The sequence below is a fragment of the Ipomoea nil genome, unplaced genomic scaffold (genome assembly GCF_001879475.1).
Source record: "Ipomoea nil cultivar Tokyo-kokei standard unplaced genomic scaffold, Asagao_1.1 scaffold3199, whole genome shotgun sequence".
NCBI classification, from domain to species: domain Eukaryota; kingdom Viridiplantae; phylum Streptophyta; class Magnoliopsida; order Solanales; family Convolvulaceae; genus Ipomoea; species Ipomoea nil.
Genome location: NW_017619627.1, coordinates 1,671,668 through 1,686,613, shown reverse-complemented (window position 1 = coordinate 1,686,613; position 14,946 = coordinate 1,671,668). Strand labels below are relative to the sequence as shown.

The 14,946-nt window shown below is 33.1% G+C and overlaps 1 protein-coding gene across 13 annotated transcripts; it reads right to left on the bottom strand.

The window, feature by feature from the left end:
* Positions 1 to 745: 745 nt before the first annotated feature.
* On the bottom strand, positions 746 to 6,469 carry LOC109168400 (MADS-box transcription factor 23-like). 13 transcript variants are annotated; one of them, XM_019317416.1, is made up of 8 exons: positions 6,327 to 6,469; positions 5,965 to 6,183; positions 3,793 to 3,877; positions 2,013 to 2,074; positions 1,790 to 1,886; positions 1,655 to 1,696; positions 1,528 to 1,569; positions 746 to 1,167 (listed from the first exon to the last, which is right to left on the bottom strand). In XM_019317416.1, the coding sequence occupies exons 2-8, from the start codon at positions 6,144 to 6,146 to the stop codon at positions 1,003 to 1,005; spliced, it is 675 nt and encodes a 224-aa protein (XP_019172961.1). In that variant the 5' UTR covers positions 6,147 to 6,183; positions 6,327 to 6,469; the 3' UTR covers positions 746 to 1,002. The 13 variants fall into 13 exon arrangements, with proteins under 13 accessions (XP_019172961.1, XP_019172957.1, XP_019172964.1 ...); XM_019317412.1 differs by having other exon boundaries at positions 1,528 to 1,573; positions 1,656 to 1,696; positions 5,965 to 6,200; positions 6,324 to 6,468; XM_019317419.1 differs by having other exon boundaries at positions 746 to 1,161; positions 6,327 to 6,468.
* Between the last annotated feature and the right edge of the window lie 8,477 nt (positions 6,470 to 14,946).

The following is a 14,946-nucleotide window of genomic DNA, read 5'->3' as shown; positions in this document are numbered from 1 at the left end:
AAACTAGACTTTATTTAGCTGATAAGTCATTCTCCTAATACCCCAATGATCTATTATTAATTTTATAAGTTTAGATATTTCAGCTCATTTATTTGTTAGTAATAATATAATGCATTTAATATCATTTGAACTTAACATTTATTTTAACCATAAACTCAGTAAATTATGGTTACATTTTTAGAATTATATCTCAAAAGTTTACAAACACTATTTTGCAAATACTAAAATATTGGTTAAATTAATTGAAGGAGATAATTCTAGCTAATTAAATTAAACAAGCTATTGTAAGTTCCTGCTGGCTCCAATTCAGTTCTGCACAGGGCATCGCCCACCTGCCTGAGCATATATGCATCCTAGATAGCGTAATTGTGACAACCTAAGCTACCTTAAACCTTATCATATACAAAATCATACTATGATTTTGCGTGTAATTAATAGCAAACAAATTACAGTCTACAGACACCCCTGCCACCCATCCAATGCGTGTTAAGAATCACATTTCACGTTGCTGCAGAGTAGTTGTACCTCATGCATGCTGCACTCTCATCATTTACCTGCAACATGCATGCACCCATCTGTTATGATATATCAAACGCTTATCATTACATCAAAAGCTATAGTTAGGGTGCTAGACTCTCATTTGTTAGGATATATCAAACGCTTATCATTACGTCAAAAACTATAGTTAGGGTGCTATTAGACTTAACCCTTCAAGTCTCGGCCCAACAATCTGCACACTCTTAGCGAATGTGTAACTTTATTTCTTTATACCGCTACATTTTCGAGAGACATGATGCTGGACTTGGCCCTTCAGGCCTCTGCCCAACAATCCTTGGCTAACAGGTGTTAGACTTTGGCCGTTCACTGGTCTTCGCCAAACAGCATCTTATCTTCTTTTTGGATTTGTTTTGTAAGGAGAAAACCGGAGTTGTAATCGGTTTATTAGGAAACTTGTGAAGCATAATATATGTAAATAATAAATTTAGTTGAGACGAGGTAGGCTTACGTTGAGTCTAATGCTGTGGCTCGATCGCTGAAGTTTTGAGGTTGGGGTTGGCTTAGCTGGAGATGTATGTGGGCGTGGGATTCTTCACTAATGGTGAAGTCATATGGAGAAATGGTGTCCCCATTCACTGTATTTGGGTCCCTTGTGCCATATACCTGGAACCAAAAATTAAGCTTATTTAGCTTCTTACCACCATTAGTTTTTAGTCACTGACGAAGATCTCTGGCAAGCTAAGATTTAATGCTTGAAGTTTCAACTAAATCTCACTTACTCGACAAAAGATCACAAGGTGATAATCCAGGTTAGATTATCCAACCAAGGAGACCTATACTGAAGAGGTATACCAGTCTAAGTTGCACCTAGTCGACTAGCTCAAACGAAGCCTATGTCACGGTTACTCCCTAACCGGCTCAAACTAATTAAGAAGGTCTATACTGAGGTGACCAGCTCAAACCGAAAAGCCAATAGACTGTTCTCATTCCCTTAGAATTCCGTATATCTTGTTGTTGAATAATGTTTACCTTCTTAAAGAGTTCCAAGTTTTCCTGGTGCACGAAACTCCCCTGCGTGGATTTAACAGAAAAAAACATCCTCGGATCAACACACTTACATATATATAGGTTTCCATTGTTTAAGAAATTAAAGTACCTTGTTGGTTAGTTCTTGAATCTGATCAATTAGTATTTGTTCCTGCAGAGTGCAGAGGTTAAATTAATAAACTCTTGATAGACTATGATCCATATATTAGCAGATCAGATGAGAATGAATTGGTTAGTTACTGACCTTCTTCATTCTGATGCCTCTCAAACTCATTTCCAGTTGGTTTTCAAGATTCTGCAGCTCTTTAACACTCAACCCATACAGTTCTCCCATTAATTTCCTGGTTTAATTTTGTTGCAGTATATATATATGATGATGATGATGAGTAGAGTTCAGTACAGTTGATGAATTGAATAAACTGTAAGATTTAATTTTGTGGTATATAATATAATATTATTTATATTACCGATGATCTTCTTGCATGTTGTGTAATTGTTGCCTCAGAATTGCTGCTTCTGTTTGCCAAAACTAGCAGCAACATCATATCATATCATATATTAAACTGCTCAGCGTGCATCCAAAACTTGAAAACTTTCAACATTAATACAAACTGATGAAACTAATTAAAGTGTTGATATATATGGTAGATATATCAAGGCCGGCCCAAAAGAAAGAAGTCCAAGTATATAGGGCTCCAGAATTATCTTTCAATGGAACTATATATGATTGTTCAAGTCCAAGTATTTGTTCTTATTTTCTATCCAGAATTATTGATTTGGATCAGGGTCAATTAATTCCATCAAAAGTGTTCCTCCATTTTTGTGTGCTCGGCCAAGACAGACGAACTATCTTTCAATGGAACTATATATGCAGCCATGGCGTGGTGATCGATCAAGTAAGAGATTAATTAATAATCTTTGCAGCTCTAAATGCACCAGCTAACTAGCTTGCTAGCTAGCATGGATTCTATTGAGCTTTGATGAACAAACGCCATTGCTGAATGCTATGCTTCAGAAATTGAGACTCATTGCATGTTCTTGCATATAATTCCATTAAAAAATAGTTCGTTCCTCTTAACTCAGCACATATATCCGGCTAAGTTTGCCAAATTATCTTTTTTGTTACCCCATATATAATAATTACTTCGAGTATATATTCAAAACTCAAAATTTAGCTCGATTAAAAAAACACTGAAGTTTGAGCTTGGCTCAACGGGAATTATTCTACTTCAAATTCAAATAGCTTAACTTGATTTCATATACGGCAAAGGCGCAAAGTTCACCTTGTGACCTAGGTAAATTAGTCCATAATCGAGAAGGCCGCTCCAACTTGATTTCAAGTGCCTCAGTAGCGCAGTGATATAAGTGCTTGTTTATTTCTCAAGATTTTACCCCTTGTAGGATTCAAATCCGGACATTTGCGAGCCACCACAATCACTCATACTTTCACCACTGAGCTATGCTTGAGGCACTTGATTTCATCTCTTTTAGTTGATTTAGTTAACAATTCCTCCACCTATTCTACACCCTACCCTACTTCTGATGTATGATGAATATATTATAAATGGACTCGATACGAATCAACCGTACCCAAAGGAAACCGGACCCAACCAGCTGTGGGGCTCCGGAGCCGAGCCCGACCCACCCAGGCGTGGCCTAGCCTAGTCTCGTCTGAGGCCAGTGCTCGCTGCCTGGGTTGAGCCCAGCGCTCGGCTGCTCAGGCCGAGTCCAGTTCTCAGCCACCTAGGTCAAGCCCACGCTCTGCCGGGGGCTTGGTCTTCGGCTGGGGCAATGCGTGCGGTGCGAGGTGCGGCCCATTGCGGTTATTTTAATCTCCCGCCCCTTTCTCGCGAGACGGTTAGGAGTTGATTAGTATAAAAACACTCATCTTTGTCTAGTTAAGACATCATTCCATTCTCTTGTAATAGCTTGACACATCTCATTAATACAAACTTTGTCTCCGTGACTAGCCATTCACTACATTTTCCATTCCATTACCTTTGTCTTTATCTCTTATTATTTATCATTATATTATCGAGTTATTTGAGTCGTACCAACGGGTCAATATAATCCTTCAACGTACTAGCTAACTCTTTTGGTACCGTGATTCTCTTGTATCTAGTAGTCACAATATTGACCTCTAATTATTTAATTAAAATCGAGCTACGACTATCAAATATTTGAGGAAAATTCTTGTCACAATATTCAAATTAGTATAAAAATATGGTGTGCCTGGGAGATATTTACCTTGAGTTCTGATGCTGGATTCTGAGGGGATTGAAGGCTTTCATCTTGTGTCTTGTTGTAGCGTTCAATTACTGATCTCATGCTGCTAATTAATGAAATTAGATTAAAAGGGAAGCACAAAAAGCATATGTAATTCTCATAATATTATTAATGTTCATTGTTTAAAAAAAAAAAAAAAAGAGGCTAGCTTTAGTTTAATGTTATAACTAATTTATATTTGAATCTTTCATGATAATGAAGTTCAATATGACACAAGTATAGTGGGTTGGAGCAACTTCAACTAAATTACCTTATGCATTAGTTTACATTTTTGTCAATCTAATACAATCAAGCTAAGTCTCTATACATGATGGATAAAATTTTAAGTGTATTAGTTGATGAAGTAGTCCATTACAAAAAGACTATGGGTTCGACTTTTATTAAAAGTACAGATGAAAGTCAAATGCTGTGTCATTATATGTAGAGTTTTAGTCTTGTTAATTATGGCTTATTATCATGCAACATAGCAAGAAAGTTGTATTTGTGAACTTATGAGATCAAAATGTATGCATATACACTAGACAAATACAAATATAAATAATGTTGTAAGGCATTGCTAGAAACCTAGCTAGGGTTTGCCCACTTGAGGTTTATATATGGACTTAAGATACATAAAGTACAGTTCATCTTTAATATAGTACATATATGATTTATTGGAGAAAGACACTTTAATTTTCCTAATATTTAATTTATATAGCTTGCTTTTAAATTTATGATATATTAATCAACAATTTATATATGGATAATTATGAAATTCATTTTCATTAGTTAATTAAGGTTTGTCTAATTAATTTAATCACCAAAGGAAAAGGTTTGGGATGAGTAGCTGTAGCTTTAATTATTTTATTTTATTTTCTCCCATAGTGTTGCATGCAACACCACATTCTATGTGCTGATGAGTAAAAAGCGCAGCTTGTTTTATAAACTCAAAGATCCAAGAAAGCATACTTAATATAATCTCAAAATATTCCAATGTTTTAATTAAGGCATATATGTGTTGTTATTTATTAGCTTGTGTAGGTTTAGCTAGTTTAATTCTCTTACTCTGATATATATTACAAACCGACCAATTTCAACTATTATTAACAGAAACGAAATATTACATCATGTAATATATATCAGCATTTACAAGACAAGTGGTGTGAATTTTGTATTTGATTATAGTATGTAGTTTAGTACAAAAACCTTTTAGTTGATAAACTACACGTAAACTATTTTAACCCTAACATTATATGTTGTTACTAGCTAGTTTAATTTGTGTTTAGCTGGTTTAATTCTCTTGCTCTGATATGTATTACAAACCAATTTCATCCCATACTACCACATACATAAACGGAATATTATGACATCATGTTATATACATCAGCATTTCTAAGTTAGATGTTTGTCATTTATATATGACTTTATAATATTTTTGTCTAAAATCTTTTAGTTGATAAACTGCACGCAAACTATTTTAACCCTAACACTATATGTTGTTACTGGCTAGCTTGTGTTTAGCTGGTTTAATTCTCTTGCTCTGATATGTATTACAAACCATTTCATCCCGTAGTACCACATACATAAACGGAATATGTTATGACATCATGTTATATACATCAGCATTTTCAAGTGAGATGTTTTGTCATTTATATCTGACATTATAATATTCTTGTATAAAATCTTTTAGTTGATAAACTACACGTAAACTAGTTTAACCCTAACATTATATGTTGTTACTAGCTAGCTTGTGTTTAGCTGGTCTGATTCTCTTACTCTGATATGTATTAGAAACCTATTCCATCCAGTATTTACCACATACATAAACGAAATATTATGACATCATGTTATATACATCAGCATTTTCAAATTTGACGTTTTATCATTTATATCTGACATTATAATATTCTTGTATAAAATCTTTTAGTTGATAAACTATACGTAAACTAGTTTAACCGAGTTTTAAGTATGTAGTTAGTAGATGTAATATATAGGACAAGAAAGAAAGAAAAGGGAAATTATTTGCACAAAAGAAACATATGGGGTTTCGAAACCAGCGAAGAACAAAGACAGAACAAATTATTAAACAGTACATATAATAAAATATATGAGGCCATTAATTAATTAATGAAACAATTAAGAAAAGTAAAAGACCTGGTGCTTGCAAATTCATGGAGCTTCCCTGTGCTGGAGAAGATCATCAATCCCACTTCTGCATCGCACAGAATCCCCAGCTCCTTCGCCTTCTTCAACAACCCATTTCTCCTCTTCGAGAAAGTGACTTGCCTGTTCGTCGAATTGTCGATCCTCCTAATTACAACCTTGCCCCTCCCCATCCTTCTCCACACTATTTCTGGGGGGTTTTCTGCAGCATGCAAGCAAGTACCAAACTGGAAGATAAAAAGTTCAGATCTTTATCTGCAGACTTTTACACACACATATATATATATAAACAGTAGATATATATAGCAAAGTTAAATGAAGAAACCACTGAAAGAGGAAAGATGATTTACTGGGGTCGGATAAGTGTTGGGGGATGATAGTACTTAGTAGGGTAGAATTGTTGAAGAAGGTTTAGGTGGTTGGTTGTTCACACCAATTATTCAACATGGAAATGGGGGTTTTATAAGCCAGATTAATACATAAGTAAGAACCTCAAAACCACTAATGTTAGCTGTTTGTTTTCGGAAACAGCTAGGAATGTGGTTTCCCCTTTAAATAATGGTATTTGTATACAATCATATCCTGTGTTTAAGAAAATACTATGTAGGTCATTTGATATTAGCATTAGTGTTTCAAGTCTTATCATGAGCAATAATGTATTAAGTGAGTGGTCCTAACCCCTCCAAATTTAGTTTAAAATACAGGAAAGTTTAGAGTAAATGAGCAATAATCAAATTTTATACAGGAATTAAATACACTAAATTTTTGGGAAGAATTTAGACTCTAAATAATTTAGAATTTGGACTGTAAATTTGAATATTGCTCATTTACTCTAAACTTTGTTAGAATGAGCATTTGTTATAAATAAAAAAAAAGAATTAAATACAATATAAAATTTAACATGAACTTTGACATGATATTTTTCATTGGATGATTTAGTTTTTGATAACAAGTTAGTGAGGTCCAATTCCTGACACCCAATTATTATTAGTAATGTCAGGATGGATTTCAGGAGGGGAAAATTTTTAGGGGAACAAAATATTTTCCAATATATATAATCTAAAAATATGATAAGTCTCCATCTAAGTTATATTCATGATTTATGTCCGTTTTTTCTATTAATTTTTTTTTTATATATGCATTATACTATAAGAGTTGTAATATACATTTTTTGGAACAAAATATCCCTACCGTTATAACTTCTGTTATCTTTTGCCATTATTATTACCATGTACATGCATACAGAATATCTTTTCTTATATTCTTCAATGGTAATTAATAATGTATATAGACATTATATCTTGGAGTAATATAAGAAAGAGTAATGTTAGAGATCATTAATATTTTTCCCTCCAATTCATCTCTCGTGATGTGACAACATCTAATTGATAACTATATTTTATTTTGAATTAGTGATACGGTCAACCAATTCATGGCACCCAATGAATAAATGTCATATCACGAGAGAAAATATTTGCAATTGTTGTAATGTTGTTGTTTGTGCCCGTTGGCCTTTAGCTCCTAACCGGTGAGTTTCAGGATTGAATCAACAATAAAAGTAATGGATAGAGAAGAAGGGAGTGACATGATTTCATTTCAACAGCATCCTCTTACAAATGGATTACACACATATCACTGCTGGAAATTATGGAATTTCCGACCACCTGAAAGTGATCTTAAATCAAGTCGAAAGCCTTGTTCCGACCACTTTTGGTATCCGGAAAAATCTTTGTTGCTATTTCCGACCACTTTTTGCTTTCGACTTGATTTAAGATCAATTTCAGGTGGTTGGAAATTTCATAATTTCCAGCAGTGTATATAATACCGAATAATAATGGCATACATAATGAGACATTAATATGTCTGTTACAAACGTTACAAAATAATGGCCACCATTAATATTTACAACACTCCCCCTTGGACATTATTTGTCCATGATCTTGCCTCGTTAAAAACTTGCTAGGAAAACCCTGTGGGAAAAACCTATACAAGAAAAGAGTACAAGGTATATGGATACTATATTTAAATATATTCATGCCTCGTTAAAAACTTCACTAGGAAAACCACGTGGGAAAAACCTAGTTGAAGAAAAGAGTACATGATATTCGTAAACTCATATATTGTACCGATTGCCTCGTTAAAAACCTTAATTAACTTAAGAAAACCTCGTGGGAAAAACTTAGTTAAGGGAAAAAGAGTACAACCATAAACCTTCAAGGCATAATCTTCAGGAATTTGGGGTTTGTCTATTTAAGTATTTGCCTTCAAGTCATAATCTTCAGGATTTTGAGATTTGTATATTTAAGTATTTGCCTTCAAGGCATAATCTTCAGGATTTTGGGGTTTGTCTATTTAAGTATTTATATACAACTCCCCCATTAATATATCATACTCATACCTCGTTAAAAACCAGACTTGAAAAACCCATTCGGAAAAACTAATGAGGAAAAGAGTACATGGTATGTATATGCTGCAAAAATTATAATTATTAGTCCTTTTAATTTAAGACCCAATCTACAGGATTGACTCGAGCGAATATATACGCTGCAAAAAGTGCAACTATTAGTCCTTTTAAGACCCAATCTATAGGATTGACTCGAGTGAATATATACGCTGCAAAAAGTGCAACTATTAGTCCTTTTAAGACCCAGTCTGCAGGATTGACCAATCTACAGATTGACTCGGGTGAATGTACTTCCCGTCTCCCCCTGAAGATAACAATCTTCAAATTCTACATTGCTTAAAGTAAAATCATTGTTTCAAAAGAGAAGGGATATGGTACAATCTTCAGGATTGTCATTAGAAGTTATCAAGGGATGTGTCACAATCTTCAGGTTTGTCAATAGAATTTATCATATTTTCTCATGATCATCTGGACCAATAAAAATTATTTATAGTTTATAGAGAAAATTGTAAAAAATGCCCCTCTATAATATGCCAATTATCAATATCACCCCTGAATTATGAGTGGTGTAAATGTTGCCCCTCAATTATCAAAACGGTGCACATATAGCCCCTCCCATAACGGACATGTGGTTCTCCGTTAGTGTAGGACACCGTTAAGTCGGAGTAAATATGTAATTTAGTTGTTTTTTCCCTCCCTCGATTTGAAGTACCAGGGATGAACAACGGTGGGGAACCACAGGTTCATTACGGGAGGGGCTATATGAGCACCATTTTGATAATTGAGGGGCAACATTTACACCACTCATAATTCAGGGGTGACATTGATAATTGACATATTATAGAGGGGCATTTTTTACAATTTCCCCTATTATATTTTGTTGCTCCCCCTAAATATAATAATTTTCTTTACCTACGCATATCAATCTTATGCATATTTTGTAGGTATACATTTGCTAACTTGTCACTGGAGTAAATTTTCTGGACAAATATTTTATCACTCTTCTAGAGTTCATGTGGATTAGTGTATTTTATGTCATGAAAAACTATATACGTTTTTATTTGTCCCAAGTATGATGACTTCATGTAAAAAAGCATCAATATGAATATTTGTGCATTGACTTGCTATTCCTTATCGTATCTCTTAACAGTCGCTATAACAAAGCGAGAATATTGTAGAGTAATGAAGAGATGAAAATATACAAAGTACATCTATAAGGACAAGTATTATCCTTTAGGCTTTTAAGATGCTTTAAAGTTTAAATTGATTTATAATATATCAATCCAAGTCATGACATTTAACATAATGCCAATATTCAAATGACTTCTCGAAAGACATATTTTATACCCTAAGGATATTAATGGATATTATTTAACATCATTTCCTTTTCTTTCTAGGAGAATCACCAAATCACTCTTTACAAATTACAAAAATAAGATGTGAATTTGGGAATTTTCTGTCTCAAAGAAAATGTATTCAAAAATGATGTTTTGAAGCAACATACTTCTAGCCCTGAATTATCTTTTTAGGTTAAAATATTCATTTATCTACTTCGGGAGATTATTTGGACATAGACTAAATAGTATGTAAAATTTCTTTTAAGGAAATGCTCGATCTACAGGTCGATGTAATACTTGATTTTCCATCTCCTTTATTTTAAAATAAGCCCCTTAATAAGTACCTAATGGTACATATTCAACAATTGCTTCACTATTTTAAGTTTGAGTAAAGCAATTGTACTTCAACAACAAACGTGTTGTGATATTTACTTTCTTTCATTTTTGAGAATTATAAATCCATCAAGGATTTTGATATAAACATTAGAGTCTAGTGACCCATAATTTCTAGGTCATGACTTTAATAAGCTGCATATCTAAATTTATTATTCTGACAATTATGTAGCGGAACTTTTAATGATATTCATCTTGGGAGTGTATACTTGATTCCGGATTTCTGCGTGAACCCTTAGGCTACAAACTCGCTTTATATCTCACCACCTTATCATTCCCCTTTTTCACTTTTGTCGATCTCTTTCTTCCTACAAAGTTCATCGGTTAGAGCTAATGGCCAACGGGCACAAACAACACAACAACATTACAACAACAATGAAATTTAGAAAGGGAAGAAAGCATTTTCCAATACGAAATAAGTTTGATTTCATTTAGATTTTAATTAAATGTTACCATAATTACATTTAGTAATTTATTGGCAAATCTATAAATTGTTACTTTAATAATATTAATCATACCATAATTTTTACGTACTCAAATTAGCAACTATACTTTTAATATAATATAAATTCTAGAACTATGATTTAGAAAAAAAATTATATACTATTATTTAAAAAAATATTTAAATAGGAATAAGAGTCAAATAGGCCATCGAACTGCACACAATAATTCAATTAAGCTATTGAACCTAAAAAACCAACAATTGGGTCCCTAAACTAACCAATTTCAAACAATTCTTCCAATTTAAAGGTTTCCAACAGGTCAACATGTCATTCTTCCAAATTAATTATTTTTTAAAAAATAAATTGTAAAAAAAAAAAAAAAAAAAAAAAAAGACTTCGGCCGGAGACTTATTATATGTATATATATATATATATATATATATATATATATATATATATATATATGTAAAAATTAAAAAAAACATACATATTATATGTATATATATATATATATATATATATATATATATATATACACATACATATATATATATATGTGTGTGTGTGTGTGTGTGTGTGTGTGTGTGTAGGGAAGGGTTCAGGTGCGGGAATGGCTTCCCGTGCGGTTGTGCGGTTGGACGCACCTTAATCATTAACATGGCGCATCTAAAATACACAAATTACCACGCACATTAAGTCCACAAACAAAGCACCTTAAGAACACAAATCACTCACCTTTAAGTACAAAACACAAGCACATTAAGCACAGAACAAAGCACTTTAAGCACAAAACTCACACACTTAAAATTTTAAAATGTCTCACATTAAGCACAAACTCACGCACATTAAGTACAAAACCCACGCACATTAAGCACAACCTCACGCGCATTAAGCACAAAACCCACGCACTTTAAGTATTAACTCACAGACCTTAAGTTTCAACAACTACTGACATTAATCACGAACCTCACACACATTAAGCACAAACCCTACGCACATTAAGCACAAACTCCATTCACATTAAAAACAAATCTCACGCACCTTAAGTACAAAAGCTCACACTTTAAATTCAAACAACTACTCACATTAAGCACAACCCCACGCACATTAAGCACAAAACTCACGCACCTTACACATAAGACTCACGCATCTTATATACAAAACCCACGCACATTAATCACAGAACCGCTCACCTTAATTTTGACCTAGATGCAAAAATTACAAAATTGCCACCGCATTTTTTTTTTTTTAATTTTGATAATCCTGGATGTTGATTTAAGCGAGCTGAATGGACCAGATTAAACCGCACCTGGGCACCCTAACCGCACCAGAACCTATATATATATATATATATATATATATATATATATATATATATATATATATATATATATATATATTCGATCCCTCGTGAGAGCGACTTATTAGCGTTTAGACTAATTATCAACTCTTCTTGTGATCCGAGAGTTTCTCTCGTCATTCAAGACAAAAAAAAAAAATTCAAGAAAATAATCAATATTATATACCTTATCTCATTTTATATGTTTTTTTTTTTGTTATTCATTGGTTAAATAAATTCTTTTATTTAATATACTTTTAATATTTTGTTATTATAATATATCTTAAATATATAAATTTTATTCTGTAATGCTAAATTAAATATTATATAACATCGAATTACATATAATTTGACTCAAGTTTTATTAGATGTGTGGGATATAAAGGTGACAATTTTGGTTATTAAAACTGGGGTGCCATACTGGCATTGTGCCAATGAATGAGTACTATAATTAATGGCAGCCGTCGCCGTATGGGTCAATGACACGTGGGGATTCGAAATTCTTCCTGGAAATAGTAGGGGATAAAAAATTGGTTTCCCCTTTAAGTAACGTCAAACCTTAAATTCTTAAAAGACTACAAATTCCTTGGAAACCTAATACATAGTTACATACTCACATTGAAACTTTGGGGCGTAACGCACTATACCTTTTGCTATTCCACCTAAATGTACAACCGTTCTGAAAGGGTACTCCAAATCTCGTGTAGTCGTATGAATATAATATAATTTTTATATTAGAATGTTTTGCATTTAATTTCTTGTTAACACTTTTTTAGTTAAATATGTTATACATGTCTTTCTAGTATAATTTATTTTTCTTGTGTGAATGACTTACTTAGTGCATATCCTCACCCGTCACACATGATTTTTTTAGTGTGGTTTACCTGTCATGTGTGATTAGTTTACTCAGTACATACATTTGAGTAGTGACTATAGATTTCTCTCGTCACCGAAAAAAAACGTAAATATACATACATTCGAATAGTGACTATAGATTTCTCTATTCACTTTTAAAAAAATGTGAATGTACAACCACAAACTAATTGTTTAATTATTACTCCGTACTTACTTAATTAGTGGACTGATAAATTCAATTAAAATAAGACATAAAATAATTGAATTTTTTAGGCTTCAGGAAAGCATAGTAGTGGTTAGAAACAATATAATATTAGGACATAATTATTATAAAAAAAAAAAGCTAAAAAATAAATAAAAATAAAGAGTTGGGTAAAAAAACATTAGTATTGAGTCTTGTGAACAATAATTTTTATCCGAGAAGCATTATGCAAAAACACATTCTCTAGTGTCCAAACTAGCTAAAAGATGAATTAATTAGTATTGGGTTACGGGGTAACCCATGATTTTAATTTGCTTTTATAGTTAAGTGATTAATTTTGATTATTTCTCTTTTTTTTTTAAAATTATTTTAAGTGAAAGGAGAGGGTAACTCAGAACGTAACTATTATTAGGTGGTTCTCAGAGTGATCTAACGTCAAGAAAGAAATCAACCTGATTGGCATGGTAGTGCAGCACCTCATCCCTTAAGCACCTCGTCCTTTAAGCATGAAGTTGGAGATTCGATTTCCATCCATGTTAATGGAGCAAACCATTTGGTCAGTCTCCTACCACTTAGAAGCCTCTGAATCTTCATAGTGCTTCAAATTAGGTGAGTTGGATCATGCCTACCCCGAGTAAGCTCTCATGGCTGTTAAGACATTTCAGTGCACTGATGACATGAATATTAAAATTAACGTTATTCGTTAATCCTGGAATTAATTAAATTAGTCATGATATGATGTCGAGGGACCAATTATCCGACATGCACGTGAAAGATTCAAGTGAAATTATTCATTTATTCGTCAACCTAGGAATTAATTCCCTTAATTATTAAGGTTACTTAATTAACTCTTTAATTCATTCTTTGGCACTAATTATAATAATTAATTCATCTCCACTTTCCAGTAATACCTCTCACACGCTTCAGAGAGTTCTGAATCTTCTGATGATTTTTCCCTCTTTCCCTATTAGCCTCAGCTCGTTGACCAAAGAAAAGCATGTTATATGGTGTTTGATGGGTTAGGGTAGTCGGATTCAGTGCTCCAACTCTGCTCAAGTGATTGCAAATTAAAGCATTCGGGGATCGCCCACCCGACCTTCGAAAGGAGAAAGGAATCGGAGGGACATGAGTGTAGTTTGGCGGTAATAGAGTTAGGGATGATCGTAGAAAATTGTTTGATAAATTAGTTGATAGCTGATTACATGCAAAATGATTTTCTCACAAGATCGGTTACAATGGAACACTCATCTGAAACGCAACTGTCAGTAATATTGTATTATCTTTATAATATATATATAGTTTGTATTAGTGGTTGTAGATTTAGTCTACTATTCTAGCCTAGAGTTTAGGAGCATTAAGTGGTAGCTCTTCTATAGGTCTTATCTTGTAATTTCTTGTAACAAATTAGATTTTGAATTCAATCAACTCATCGCAACTACAACGGAACACTTATCCAAGAACACAGCTACAACAAGAATCTCATCCGGAACCTTAATAAATGAAGCCGGACACAGAAACTTGCCTTCAACGTATTCACTGAGATTTTTACCACAGAGAAAGGGAACAAGTTGAGTCTTCCATTACAGATAGTTTGAGAAAGTATGTTTAATGGAGATAATGTGATGGGCTGTTTGTAGGGTATTTATCGGGGCTGTGGTTGGATAGACAATATCGAAAATGATGCGAGAAGAGGATGTGGTGTCACTGGCCCGTGGCGGTGAAGTTTTTTTTTTTTTTGGTAGGGCTTGTAGCCATAGATCGTTTGGTCTATTGATACTATATGAGAAAAATAGTTTTGGAAATGATTTTATTATTGATCAATCTATGATATATAAAAGTACATATGAAGATATGTATTTTTAAGGATACAAAATGCGCGTCCCCGTCAGAATAAGACAGAAATGGTAAATGATAATATTCCTAATAATATAGGAAGAGCTTGAAGGAGAATGAATTCTAGTGTGCCTAGAATATAGAGTCCTACGATTATCACTCCTCTT

Coding starts and splice junctions, on each gene's coding strand:
- LOC109168400 (XM_019317412.1), bottom strand. CDS start 6,146: ATGGGGAGGGGCAAGGTTGTAATTAGGAGGATCGACAATTCGACGAAC. Junction 1,697..1,789: donor GAGGCATCAGAATGAAGAAG/GTCAGTAACTAA, acceptor TGCACTCTGCAG/GAACAAATACTAATTGATCA. Junction 1,574..1,655: donor ATTCAAGAACTAACCAACAA/GGTACTTTAATT, acceptor TGTTAAATCCAC/GCAGGGGAGTTTCGTGCACC.